Source organism: Cebus imitator, unplaced genomic scaffold (assembly GCF_001604975.1).
Source record: "Cebus imitator isolate Cc_AM_T3 unplaced genomic scaffold, Cebus_imitator-1.0 Scaffold210, whole genome shotgun sequence".
Lineage (NCBI taxonomy): Eukaryota > Metazoa > Chordata > Mammalia > Primates > Cebidae > Cebus > Cebus imitator.
The window spans coordinates 2,175,126-2,190,342 of record NW_016107525.1 but is presented as its reverse complement, the minus strand read 5'-3'; the positions used below and the strand labels follow the sequence as shown (position 1 = coordinate 2,190,342).

Below are 15,217 nucleotides of genomic sequence, written 5' to 3'. Positions count from 1 at the left end.
CTCATAATCCTATCTATTTGAGTTAATTGTCCTCACTGTAAATGGCACCTATTGATGAAGAGGCAGTCTTTTATATTGGAATAAGGATGGCATTGGATGTGAAAAGAATCACATTGAAATCCTAATCATGTTTCAGACTCTGAAATCTTTGGTAAATCATTTAACTTTTTTGCAGTTAGCAATTTCCTCATCTTTAAGCAGTGAAATAAAGGTAAGATAATAATACCCTATCTGTATTACAGGGTTATAATTAGGATCAAAAGAAATAATAAATATGAAAATGTTGATAAGCATATATTACTATGGAAATGGATGCTATTTAGTATTTATTATTGGTGTTAGAAGCCAGCTAAGTTACTAGTGCCATGAAGCAAACTCTTTGTATAAAGCTAATTAGCCCCCAAGGGAATTGAATCCATAACCTTGTATTAATTATCCCATATTCAAACCAACTAATCTTACCAGCCCAAGCCATGTACTGTTCTTCTTTTTTGCATATATTTATAAACAAAGTTAATCTTTCATTATTTCAGAGGAGTATTTCACAAAATTTCGAGGATACTGTATTAGTCCATTCTCACACAGCTATGAAGAAATACCCAAGACTGGGTAATTTCTAAAGAAAAGAGGTTTAATTGACTCACAGTTCTGCAGAGCTTGGGAGGCCTCAGGAAACTTAAAATGATGGCGGAAGGGGAATCAAACACGTCCTTCTTCACATGGCAGCAGCAAGAAGTGCCGAGCAAAAGGGCGAAAGCTGCTTAAAAACCATCGGATCTTGTGAGAACTCATTCACTATCATGAGAACAGCATGAGGGAAATGACTCCCATTATTGAATTATCAATTATTATTCAATTTTCTTTCCCTAGTCCTACCCTTGACACCTGGGGATTATTAAAATTCAAGGTGAGATTTGGGTGGGGATGCAGAGCTAAATCATATAATTCCATACCTGGCATCTTCCAAATCTCATGTCTCAGATTTCAAAACACAATCATGCCCTTCAAGCAGTCCCCCAAAGTCTTCACTCATTGCCGCATTAACCCAGCATTCCAAGTCCAAAGTCTCTTCTTAGACAAGACATGATCCTCCTGCCTAGGAGCCTGTAAAATGAAAAACTAATCACTTCCTAGATGCAACAGGGATACAAGCATTGGGTAAATATACCCATTTCAAATAGGAAAAATTGGCCAAAACAAAGGGGCTAGAGGCCCCCTGCAGGTCTGAAATCCAATAAGACAATCATTAAACCTCAGAGTTCCAAAATGATCTCCTTTGACTCCGTGTCTCATGTCCACGACATGCTGATGCAAGAGGTGGGTTCCCATGACCTTGGGCAGCTTTGCCCTGTATCTTGGCAGGGTGAAGCCCCTCTCCTGGTTGTTTTCACAACGTGGTGTTTAGTGTCTATGGCTCTTCCAGGCACATGGTACAAGCTGTCAGTAGATCTGCCATTCTGGGTTCTGGAGGATGGTGGCCCTCTTCTCACAGCTCCACTAGGCAATGCCCCAGTGGCCACTATGTGTGGGGGCTCCAACCCCATAATTTCGCTTCTGTACTGCCCTACCAGAGAGTCTCCATAAGTGCTCTGCCCCTGCAGCAAACTTCTGCCTGGACATCTAGGTGTTTGCATACATCCTGTAAAATCTAGGTTAGAGGTTCCCAAACCTCAGTTCTTCACTTTTGTGTACCTGCAGGCTCAACACCACATGGAAGTTGCCAAGGCTTGGGGCTTGCACCCTCTGAAGCCATGGCCCGAGCTATACCATGTCCCCTTTCAGCCTTGGCTGGAGGGGCAGGGATGCAGGGCATCAAAGAGGCTGCACACAGCAGAGGGGCCCTGGACCTGACACAGGAAACCATTTTTCTCTTCTAGGCCTCCAGGCCTGTGATGGGAGGGGCTGCCATGAAAGTCTCATGCCCTGGAGACATTTTCCTCATTGTCTTGGTGGTTAGCATTTGGCACCTCATTACTTGTGCAAATTTCTGCAGAGGGCTTGAATTTATCCCCAGAAAATGGATTTTTCTTTTCTACTGCATTGTCAGTCTGCAAGTTTTTTAAACTTTTATGCTCTGCTTCCTCTTGAACACTTTGCTGCTTAAAAATTTCTTCTGCCAGATACCCTAAATCATCTCTTCCAAGTTCAAAGTTCCACATATCTTTATGTCAGGGACAAAATGCCAACAGTCTCTCTGCATTGCAAGAGTGATCTTTACTCCCTTTCCCAAGAAGTTTCACATCTCCATCTGAGACCACCTCAGCCTGTACTTTAATGTCCATATCACTATCAGCATTTTAGTCAAAGCCATTCAACAAGTCTCTGGGAAGTTCCAAAGCTTCCCACATTTTCCTGTCTTCTTCTGAGCCCTCCAAACTGTTCCAACCTCTGCCTGTTACCCAGTTCCAAATTCGCTTCCACATTTCCAGGTATCTTTATAGAAGCACCCCACTATCCACCCCCAATTTACTGTATTAATCTGTTCTCACACTGCTATGAAGAAATACCTGAGACTGGTTAATTTATTTTATTTTATTTTTTTGAGATGGAGTCTCACTCTGTCACCAAGACTGAAGTACAGTGATGTGATCGCAGCTCACTGCAACCTCTGCCTCCTGGGTTCAAGCAATTCTCCTGCCTCAGCCTCCCAAGTAGTTGGGATTACAGGCATGCATCACTACGCCCAGCTAATTTTTGTATTTTTAGTAGAGACGAGGTGTCGCCATGTTGGCCAGGCTTATCTTGAACTCCTGACCTCAGGTAATCTGCCCGCCTCTGCCTCTGGAAGTGCTAGGATTACAGGCGTGAACCACTGCGGAGACTGGGTAATTTATAGTGGAAAGAGGTTAAATTGACCCAGTTCCGCAGGGCCTGGGAGGCCTCAGGAAACTTACAGTCATGGCCAAAGGGGAAGCAAACACATCCATATTCACATCGCGGTAGCAAGAAGTGCCAAACAAAATTTCTTTATAAAACCCTCAGGTATCGTGAGAGCTCACTTGTGATCACGATTTCGGTGAGGATACAGTGCCAAACCATATCAGATACCAACTTTCCTAGCATTTGTGTGTTAACAGAAGTAGTCACTGTCCAGAATTTATAATGCTTATTAAAAAATTTACACAAGTCTTTTTCATATACTGTTAAACCCTTAGATTTTTCTAAATATTTAGATATTTTAATAATATCTTAAAAAGTGTATATAATCTTCATAAATAAGGTAGATATAATGTTAAACTACAAATATCTATTGACATATATTTCCTCAATTTTTTTCAGCTATATTTTATAAGCATTTAAACTTGGATTATTTATATTTCAGGCACAAGTACCCTCAAGTTCATCAGGAATTCCAGGTCCTCCTCCACCACCTCCATTGCCAGGTGCTGGGCCACCTCCACCACCACCACCACCACCTCTTCCCGGAGGAGCTCCTCCTCCTCCTCCTCCTCCTCCACCACCTCCTTTACCTGGAATGGCAGGGATACCACCACCACCACCACTTTTATTTGGGGGACCTCCTCCACCACCACCCCTTGGAGGAGTTCCTCGTCCCCCAGGATTATCAGTTGATCTACCTTACGGAATGAAGCAGAAAAAAATCTATAAACCTGAAGTGTCCATGAAGAGAATTAATTGGTCAAAGGTAATACTAAAACTAGCGTATTTTGATTTTGTCTAGCTGTTGGTGATCATTGCTATATTGTAGAATGTTTGAGAGTATGACTGCTGACTCTTTTCCTTCCTTTCTGAGTTCATCATTTTATGTCTGTCAATGTAGGATCTAGATAATTGGAAACTCTCTGGATAGTTTGACATTGTTAAGTAGACAAAAGGAAAATCAAAGTGATGCAGAGAATAATATTTGAAATATACAACAAATGAAAAGCAATTTTGATTCTTTTAACATAGCTTTTCTTTAAACATTTTTTAATTGATATGTAATATTTGTACATATTTATGGTGTACATATGATTTTTGCTACATGCATAGAATGTGTATTGATCAAGTCAGGGTGTTTAGGATATCCATTGCCTTTAATATTTGTCATCTGTTTGTGTTGAGAACATTTCAGATCTTCTCTTCTAGTTAATTTGAAATATATAATATTTTGTTAACTATGATCACTTTACTGTACTATCAAACACTAGAACTTATTCCTTCTATCTGACTATACGTTTGTACGTATTAACCTATCTCTCTTCACCCTCCCACCTCCCACACACACCCTTCCCAGTCTCTGGTAACTAATATTCTCTTCTCTGCCTTCATGATATCTACGTTTAAAGCTCCTACATATGAGTAAGAATATATATTTGCTTTTCTGTGTCCAGCTTTTTTTACTTAATATAATGATTTCCAATTCCATACATATTTCTGGAAGTGACAGGATTTCATGCTTTTATTATAGTCGAATAGTATTCCATTATGTTTCAATACTATGTTTTCTTTATCCATTCATTTGTTGATGGACGCTTAGCTTGATTTCATACCTTCATTATTGTGCCTAGTGCTGCAATAAACATGAGGGTGCAGGTATCTCTTTGATATTCTGATCTTCTTTCCTTTGTATAAATACCCAGTGGTGGGATTACAGCATTATCGTGTGGTAATTCTGTTATTTAGGTTTTCCATAATGGCTGTACTATTTACATTCCTAACAGTAGTATATGAAAATTCCCTTTTCTCCACATCTTTGTCAGCATTTATTATTATTATTTTTGACAATAGCTATTCTAATTGGCATAAGATGTTAATAAGATATCTCAGTGTGATCTTGATTTGTATTTCTCTGGTGATTAGTGATGTTGAGCACATTTTCATATGTTTGGCCATTTTTATGTCTTCTTTTGAGAAATGTCTACTCAAATTCTTTGTCTACTCCTTAATGTGATTATTTGTTTTGTTGCTGTTGTTTGGATTTCTTGCATTTTCTGGATATATACACCAATGGAATAGAATGGACTATCCAACAATAGTCCATTGTTGGATAAATAGTTTGCAGATATTTTCTCCCATTCAACAGATTGTCTCTTTACTCTGTTCATTGTTCCCTTTTCTATGCAGAAGCTTTTAAGTTTAATATAACCTCACTTACCCATTTTTGTTTTTTGTTTCCTATGCTTTTCGGGTCTTACCATAAAATCTTTGCCTGGACCAGTGTCCTGGAGCATTTCCCATACATATTCTTCTAGTAGTTTTATAGTCTTAGGTCTTATGCTTAAGTCTGTAATTCATTTTAAGTCCATTTTTGTATATTGTGAGATATATGGGTCAGGTTTAATTCTTTTGCAAATGGATATCCAGTTTTCCTATCATCAGTTATTAAAGAGGGTATCCTTTCCCCATTGCATATTCTGGGCACATTTGTGCCAAATCTGTTAGCTGTAATTATATGAATTTACTTCTGGGTTTTCTATTCTATTCCATTGGTGAATATATCTGTTTTTACATTAGTACCATGCTGTTTTGACTACTATAAGTCTTTTATATTTTGAAGTAAATTTCCTGCTTTGATCTTTTTGCTCGGGATTGCTTTGGCTAGTCAGGCTCTTGTGTGGCTCCATATGAATTTTAGGGTTATTTTTCCTATTTTTGTGAAAAAAATGTTAATGGTATTTTTATAGGGATTGCCTTGGATCTGTAGATTGCTTTGGGCTGTATGGTCGTTTTAACAATATAAATTCTTTTATTCTATAAGCACTGTGTTTCTTTTTATTTGTTTGTGTCCTCTTTAATTGCTTTCATCAGTGTTTCGTAATGTTTCTTATAAAGTTCTTTTACTTCTTTGGTTAAAATAATTCTTACGTTTTTTATTTTTTTGTGGCTATTGTAAATGGGACTGCCTTTTTAATTTCTTTTTCAGCAGGTTTGTTGTTCAGGTATAGACACATTAATACATTTTCTGTGTTGATTTTGTATACTCCAACTTACTGAATTTATTAATTCTAAGAGCTTTTTGTGGGGTGTTTAGGTATCTCCAAATGTCAGATCATGTTGTCTGCAAAGAGGGACAATTTGATGTTCTCTTCTACAATTTGAATGTCCTTTATTACTTTGCTTGACTGATGGCTCTGGCTAGGACTTCCAGTACTATGTTGAACAGGAATGGTGAAAGTGAGCATCCTAGTCTTGTTCACATTCTCAGAGGAAAGGCTTTTATGTTTTGTCCATTCACTATGATGTTAGCAATGGGTTTGTCATATATAGCATTTATTACATGGAGGTATGCTCCCTCTCTGCTTAATTGAGAGTTTTTATTGTGAAGGGATGTTACATTTTATCAAATGCTTTTTCTGCATCTGTTGAGATAATTATATAGTTTTCATCTTTCATTCTTTTGATGTGATGTATCATGTTTATTGATTGGCATATGTTAAACCATCCTGGCTTTCCTGGGCTATATCCCATTGATTATGGTGTATTATCTTTTGGATGTGCTGTTGGATTCAGTTTCCTAGTATTTTGTTGAGGGAGTTCATGCCTGTGTTTATCAGGGATATTTTTAAGGTGTTGTGCCCTTATTTGGTTTTGGTATTGGGGTAATGCTGGCCTTGTAGGATGAGTTAGGAAGAATTTCCTGCTCTTTAGTTTTTTGGAATAGTTTGACAAGAATTGGTGTTACTTCTTTTTACAAGTATGGTAGAATTTATCGGTAAAGTCATTAGTCCTGGGGCTTTTTTATTGGGGGAACTTTCTTAGTAGATTGTATGTATCCAGTAATTTTTCCATTTCCTCTGGCTTTTCAGCTCATTAATATATGGTTATCCATAATAGTCTCTTGATAGTTTTTGTATTTCTGTGGTATTGGTTGTAATATCTCCTCTTCCATTTCTGATTTTGTTTGTTTAGGTGTCGTTTTTTCTTGGTTAGTCTAGCTAGTGGTTTATCAATTTTATCTTTAAAAAAAAATCCAACTTTTTGTTTTGTTGCTCTTTTGTGTTATATTTTTAATCTCTCTATGGTTTAGTTCTTCTCCGATGTTTATTATTTTTTTCCTTCTACTGATTTGGGATTTGGTTGGTTCTTGCTTTTTTTGTTCCTTCAGGTGCAGAATTAAACTGTTCATTTTGTATCTTTCCACTTTTTCAAAGTAGGTATTTACTGCTATAAACATCCCTTTTAGCATTGCTTTTGCTATATCCCACAGGTTTTGGTATATTGTTTTTTCATTTTCATTTATGTTAATACATTTTTAAATTTTTTTCTTAATTTCTTAATTGACCCAATGTTCATTGAGGAGCATGTTCTTTAAGTCGACGTATTTGTATAGTTTCTGAAATCCCTCTTGTTATTGATGTCTAATTTTATTCCATTGTAGTCTGAGAAGATACTTGATATGATTTAGATTTTTAAAAATTTATTGAGATTTGCTTTTTATAGTAATATATGATCTATCCTTGAGAATTATTTTTACGTTGATGGGAGGAATGTTTATTCTGCAGTTGTTGGACAAAATGTTCCACAAATGTCTTTTAGGCCTGTTTGTTCTAAAGTGCAGTTTAAATCTAATGTTTATTTGTTGATTTTCTGCCTAGATGATCTGTCTAAGGCTGGGAGTAGGATGTTGAAGTCCCCAACTATTACTACGTTACAGTCTATCTTTCTTTTTAAATCTTATAATATTTATTTGTTTATCTGGGTGCTCCAGTGTTGGGTACATATATATTTTGACATGTTTCTTGTTAAATTGATGCCTTTATCATTGTATAATGACCTACTTTGTCTCTTTTACTGTTTTTGATTTAACATCTTTGATCTGATATATGTATATTTACTCCTCACTTTTGGTTACCATTTGCAATTTAATATCTTCTATTTTATTATTTTCAGTCTATGTGTGTCTTGCAGGTGAAATATGTTTCTTGCTGGAAGCATATAGTTGGGTCATGCTTTTTAATACATTCAACCAGTCTATATCTTCCAAGTGGGCAATTTAATTTACATTCAAGTTTATTATTGATAGGTGAGGACTTACTCCTGTCATTTTGTTCATTGTTTTCTGTTTGTTTTGTGTATGCTTTGTTTTTTCCTTCTTTGTTATTGTTTATCCATGTGGTTTGGTAGTTTTCTATACTGTTAACATTTGAGTCCTTTCTCTTTCTCATTTGTGTATCTGCTCTACATGTGAGTTTTATACTTTCATGTGCTTTCATGATGATATATTCTCTTTTAGATATGTAGGACTTCCTTAAGCATTTCTTGTAGAGCTTGTCTAGTGGTGATGAATTCCCTCAGTTTTTGTGCGTTTAGGAAAGACATTATTTCTCCTTCATTTTTGAGGGATAGATTTGCTGGGTATATATAATTGGCTTCCAGTTTGTTTTTTTTTTTTTTCCTTTGGCACTTTAAATATACTGTCCCATTCTCTCTTGTCCTGTGGCCTCTCCAGTATGCTGCTCCACATGTTCCTGGGATGTAGGACACCATGTGGGCTAGAGTGCTGGGACCAGGTCTCATTGCTGGTCCCAGCCAGTGTCACACCACTTCAGTCATTTGGGTGGATTTGGGGGGATTTCAGTTTTCTCCAAGGATGTGGAAATAGAGAATCATTGAGCCCCAAGGCAAGATGTAGTCTGGTGGAGTTTGAGCTCTCAGTCTGTTGCCATACTGCAGCTGCTTCGGTCTTGGTGGCATGTGTGGGATCCAGTGTGAATGCCCTTTCTAGAGCAATGCCATTACAAGACTGCAGGTAACTTTGTATACTAAAGACTAGTTTCAGGGCCTGTGGAGGCTGAGTGGGTCTCTTATGGCTAGAATCCTCAGAGTTCACAGTGTTCTGGAATCTGGACCACTGGGGATGTGTTATTTACCCTTTTCCCACATTGGGGAGCTTCTCTGGGCTCTAAACTGATCACAGCCAGGCTTGCTGCCTGAATTCACTCTCCTTCCATGCCTCATGTGTTTTCTGTAACTTCCCTGCCAAATTCCAGTGTTCTTGCATGCTGTGATTATCTACTCTCTTTTTTTGTTTTTTTTTTTTTTTTTTTTTTTTTTTTTTTTTTTTTTTTTTTTTTTTTTTTTTTTTTTTTTTTTGTGGAGGATGTGAGTGCCACGTGCCTCCAGTCAGCCATCTTGAAGCCTCTTCCCCATTTTTCTTAAAATCATTTGTATTATTGAGCCTTTTTATCTTATTTTTTTTCTTAATGAATAACTTCTTTTAGTTTTACATTTCCAAATAGTATGGAATAAGTGACGATATTTAGTGTTGACATACCTTAATTGTTTTTTGATAGGATGTTTGAAATTGCTTTCTTCTGAATGTTGTTTGCCTTTATTATTATCAAATAATACGTTTCTTTTAAAAGGTTATTATGTAGATTGACACAGTCCTCATTGAGTGGGAACTAATATTTTAATGAAAATCCATATTTACCCAGACAACCATTTGGGGAAATGTCTCATCCAAGAACATATTTACAGTATTAGACAGCATATAGGTAGTAAGTTCGTTTAACAAGAATGTTTAAATCATTTTTCAATCTTATGCATATATTTATGATTAGCTCATAAGAGTAAACTTGTATTAAATGGTTTTAGAATGTAGGTTTTCTTTTTAAAAAATTAGGTACAATTCATCAAAATACTGGATTACAAAGCTGTTGCTTAGTTGTCTGCCTCTGTTAATGTAATGATATGCTTCCTAGTTTAACAGTATAGTATACAGTGTAATGGTAGTTACACATCACAGAGCTTCACAGGATAATGGAAGATGAAGTTCTAATCTTGGGTAGTAGTTAAGACCACAGTCCTCTGGAGCACACATCTAGATTTAAATCCCAGCTCTGCCATTTACTAATTTGGGTAGCCACTGAAACTTTCTTGGGCTCTGTTTCCTCATTTTTTCAAGTGGAGATAATAACAGGTCAAAAAATTATTATGAGGATTAAATTAGTTAATATATGCAAATCACTTAAAACAGTACCTGACACAAAGTAGGAGATGTGTGTCAGCTATCCTTATGCTACCTTAAACCTAGTGAGTGAACAAGGAGAATTCACTTTTCTCAGTTTCCCTGTTTTAAAAAACGCAGGAACAAGATGATTTTATGTGAGTTGGGGTTAGGATTTCCTAAATTATTTTTAAGCCTCCTAAGTAGTATAATATTTAAGATGCAATTTTACTATGAGGCCTATTGCTATTGTGTACCATTTCTTCACACAGTTCTGAGTTTCCCAATGAATATTCACTTTATAAGTATTATTTAGGTACATCCTGAAATTGATTTTGAGGATAGATAAATAAAGGAACTATGGTTCAACGTTGCTGAAAGTTAGTTTCTTGACAATTTAAATATGAAGTTATAATTTAGAATCTTTTCTTATTTTTGTTTCAGGTTGAGCCCACAGAATTATCTGAGAACTGTTTCTGGTTAAAAGTTAAAGAAGACAAGTTTGAGAATCCAGATCTCTTTGCAAAATTGGCACTGAATTTTGCTACTCAGATAAAAGGTACATTTTTAAAAATAAAATATATGTCTCTGATTCAGGTATAATTTAATTCAGTGCTTTGCTAAAAATTTCTAGTAATGTGTATATGTATACTTTTCCCTCACTAGACAGGGGGAAACATAAATAGGTGGACATTTAACCATATTATACCTAATAACTAAAGAAGGAAATTTATTTTACCTTTGAATTTTATTACACATAAATGTTATTATTCTTCTGAGAATACAGAGTTTATTATTGTTAAATATGTGTGTTCCACTGCTCCATTATAAAATTGTCATTTTTACTGAGAAGTAGGGGAGATAAATCTGTTAATTCATCATGTAAGAGTAAATAATGTAAGAGAACGCTAAAGTCTCAGAATTTTTCATGAAATTGAAATAAGGTTGGTCCGATAGTCTTAATAGTCTTTCCTGTCATGCTTGTATTATTATCAATTTGGATTCTTGGGAAATGTTATAGTTTTTGCTTTAATTCGATATTTTGGATTAATATCAAAATCTAGTAACTTATAAGTATTATTTACTGATTTGATAATAGAGTACTTTTGTTTGTTATTAGATCATTTATTCACTTGTGAATTTCACACATGATTTTGATACATACAGGTAGCTTCTCAATCTCATAATCATTATGGTTCATTAATTTTTGGTAATTTTTTAACATGATTATTTTACTAATCATTGCAGAAGTGATAGTTCAGTTAAGGATAGTATTTTTTGTCTGAATGAGTCCTTGCAATTGAAAAATGGAAATAATCCATACTCTCATGCCTGTGCACTTTTACCATTCATTTGTATGATTTGTCACATTATGCCTTAGAATATAAGAATATAAATTTTGGAGAATAGAGGTATGAAAATTTTTTTTAGATTATGTACACTGGAGGTCGTTGTGCTGTATTTGTTGTTCTTTGTAAATTGAAGTTCATATACACATACAAATCTGGGGTGATTAGACTATTCTGAAGAATTCTGACAACTTAAGTTACTACTGTTAGGCCTACCTTTTTTTTCTCATTTGACATAATAGACCTCACATTTAAAGAATTCTTCAATGACTCAAGTGATTATCATTTACTATAATCACTTTTTAAAGTTAAAAAATTGCTTGTAGCGAAGTGTTCATGCTTATAGCAAATTATTCATATAGTAAAATAAGGTAGTATAACAAATGTAAATCTCCCTTCAATCTCAGAAATACAGCATTTTGCCCAGATAAAATCATTACTTCTAATTTTTCACATTTTATCCTAGAAATAGTCTATGCCTCTCAACACATATGTGCATTTATCATTTTTTATTTTTTATTTCTTGCTATTTTCACCAGTTGTGCCTGAAGATTATTCTATAGGTGCTTGTGTTTATCTACTGTGTTCTTTTTACATACTGCGTAGAATTTTGTGTATGGACCTATCTTAATTAATCCCATATTAATGACTATTTAGATTAGTTCTAGTCTTTTGCTAATTTAAGAAATGCTGTGGTAAACATGACTCTGTATATGCTGTTTTTCACAAATGTTCAACTATCCGTAAGATAAATACTACAAGTAAAATTCCTGGATAAAACGCTGTGTAAATTTAAAAATTTTAAAGATAGTATGAAATTACGTTCTGAATGAGTTTGCATCAATTTATAGTGTCACAAAGAATATATGTGAATATCTGTTTCCCAAAACCTTTGCCCATCTCAGAGGTAAAAATGTTAAATCATTGTTGTTATAATTTTTACTTTTTGAATACGAAGTGAAATTGAGCACATTTTCTTATATTCATAGGCAATCTTATTTTACTTTCATTTTTAAAAATAATTTAACTCATACTCAGGGGGTACATGTGCAGGTTTGTCACATGGGTATGTTGCATGATTCCAAGGTTTAGGATGCAAATGATCTCATCACCTAGGTAGTGATGAGCATAGTAACTGACCATTAGTTTTTTAATCCTTGCCCTCTTTCCTCCCTCTGCTCTCTATTAGGCCCCAGTGTCTCTTATTCCCATCTTTGTGTCCAAGAATACCCAGTATTTAGCTCCCACTTATAAGTGAGAACATGCAATATTTAATTTTCTGTTCCTGCTTTAATCACTTAAGATAATGGCCTCCAGCTGCATCCATGTTCCTGCAAAGGATATCATTTTTTAAATTATGGCTGTATAGTATTCCGTGGTATATATATATATATATATACCACATTTTCTTAATCCAGTCCACTGTTGATGGGCACCTAGGTTGATTCCATGTCTTTGCTATTGTGAACAGTGCTGTGATGTACATAAAAGTACATGTGTCTTTTGGGAGGACTGATTTATTTTCTGTTGGATTTAAACCTAGTAATGTGATTGCTGAGTAGAAAGACAGTTCGTATTAAGTTATTTGAGAACTCTCCGAACTGCGTTCTACCATAGCTGAACTAATTTCCATTCTTACCAACAGTGCATAAGCATTCTGTTTTCTCCACAGCCTTGCCAGCATCTGCTTGGGGTTGTTTTTGTTTTTGTTTTGGCTTTTTAGCAATAGCCATTCTGATTGGTGTGATATGGTATCATTATAGTTTTCATTTTAATTTGCCTGTTAATTAGTGTTATGAGCATTTTTTTCATATGTTTGTCAGCCACTTGAATGTCTGTTTTTCTTTCTTTCTTTTTTTTTTTTTCGAGATAAAGTTTCACTCTTGTTGCCCGGGCTGGAGAGCAGTGGCATGATCTCAGCTCACTGGAACCTCCACCTCGCAGGTTCAAGTGATTATCCTGCCTCAGTTTCCCAAGTAGCTGAGATTACAGGAACCCACCACCATACCCAGCTAATTTTTGTATTTTTAGTAGAGACAGGGTTTCATGTTGGCTTGGGTGGTCTCAAACTCCCGACCTCAGGTGATCCGCCTGCCTCAGCTTCCCAAAGTGCTAGGATTACAGGCGTGAGCCACCATGCCCAGCCCATATCTTATCTTTTGCGAAGTATCGGTTCATGTCCTTTGCCCACTTATTGATGGGATTATTTGTTTTTTAGTCGTTGATTTCCTTAAGTTCCTTACAGGTTCTGGGTATTAGACCTTTGTCAGATGCATAGTTTGTGAATATTTTCCTCTATTGTACAGCTTGTCTGTTTATCCTGTTGATAGTTTATTTTGCTGTGCAGAAGCTCCTTGGTTTAATTAAGTCTCACTTATCAATTTTTGTTGCAGTTGTTTTTGGGAACTTAGTCATAAGTTATTTCCCAAGGCAGATGTCCAGAATGGTGTTTCCTAGGTTTTCTTATAGGATTTGTATAGTTTGAGGTCTTTAATTTAATTCTTTAATCCATTTTGAGTTACTTTTTGTGTATGGTGAACGAGAGGGTTCCAGTTTTGTTCTTCTGCATATGGCTATACAGCCATCACAGCACCATTTATTGAATAGGTAGTCGTTTCTCCACTGCTTATTTTTGCTTGACTTTGTCAAAATTCAGATAGATGTAGGTGTGCAGCTTTATTTCTTGGTTCTCTTAGTCTGTTACATTGGTCTGTGTTTCTGTTTTTGTACCAGTACCATGCTGTTTTGGTTACTGTAGCCTTGTTATATAGTTTGTGGTCAGGTAATATGATGCCTCTGACTCTGTTCTTTTTGCTTAGCATTGCTTTGGCTATTTGGGCTCTTTTCTGATTCCATGTGAATTTTAGAATAGTTTTTTTCTAAGCCTGTGAAAAATGACATTGGTAGTAGTTTGGTAGAAATAGTGTTGAATCTGTAAATTGCGTCGGGCAGTATGGCCATTTTAATGATATTGACTCTTCCCATTTATGAGCATGAAATGTTCTTCCATTTGTGTCATCGATTATTTCTTTTATCAGTGTTTTGTGGCTCTCCTTGTAGAGATCTTTCACCTTCTTGGTTAGATGTATACCTGGGTATTTCATTTTTTTGTGCCTATTGTAAATGATATTGCATTCTTGTTTTGGCTCTCCGTTTGAGAGTTGTTAGTATATAGAAATGATACTAGCTTTTGTACATCAAGTTTGTATTTTGAAACTTTACTGTAATTGTTGATCTGCTCCAGGAAGCTTTTCGCAGAGTCTTTAGTGTTTTCTAGGTATAGGATTATGTCGTCTGTGAGGAGAGACAGTTTGACATCTTTTCCTATTCAGTTGTCTTTTATTCCTTTCTCTTGCCTGATTTCTCTTCCAAGAAGTTCCAGTATTGTGTTTAATAGATACAACAAGAGTGGACATCCTTGTCTTATTCCAGTTCTCAAGGGGAGTGCTTCCAGTTTTTTTTTTTTAATTCAGTGTGATGTTGGGTGAGGGTTTGTCATAGAGAGCTCTTATTATTTTGAAGTATGCCTATTTTCTTGTGGACTTTTATCATAAAGGGAATGCTGGATCTTGTTGATGGCTTTTCTATGTCTATTGAGATGATCATATGTTTTTCTTTTTTTTTAATTCTGTTTTTGTGATGAATCACACTTACTGATTTGTATATGTTGACAAACATTGCATCCTAGAAATAAAGCCTACTTGATCTTTGCAAATTAAGTTTCTGATGTTCTGCTTGATTTGGTTTGCTAGTATTTTGTTGAGAATTTTTGTGTCTATGTTCATTAGGGATAGTGGCCTGTAGATTTCATGTTTTTTTGTGTCTCTCCCTGGTTTTGGTATGAGGATGATTCTGGCTTCATAGAAAGAGTTGTGAGGAGTCCCTCCTCCTCAGTGCTTTGGAGCAGTTCCAGTAGAATTGGTACCAGCTCTTCTTTTTATGTCTGGTAGACTTCAGCTGTGAATCTGTCTGTTCT

At 35.6% G+C, this 15,217-nt stretch overlaps 1 protein-coding gene across 9 annotated transcripts in view; it reads left to right on the top strand.

Annotated features, from left to right (window-relative positions):
• Positions 1 to 15,217, top strand: part of DIAPH2 (diaphanous related formin 2) — a 914,924-nt gene that overhangs the window by 269,005 nt on the left and 630,702 nt on the right. For all 9 annotated transcript variants that reach the window (XM_017548566.2, XM_017548564.2, XM_037745740.1 and 6 more), the window contains 2 exons: positions 3,323 to 3,646; positions 10,337 to 10,451. In XM_017548566.2, the coding sequence (XP_017404055.1) occupies positions 3,323 to 3,646; positions 10,337 to 10,451 (439 nt within the window). The remainder of the gene's footprint in view (positions 1 to 3,322; positions 3,647 to 10,336; positions 10,452 to 15,217) is intronic.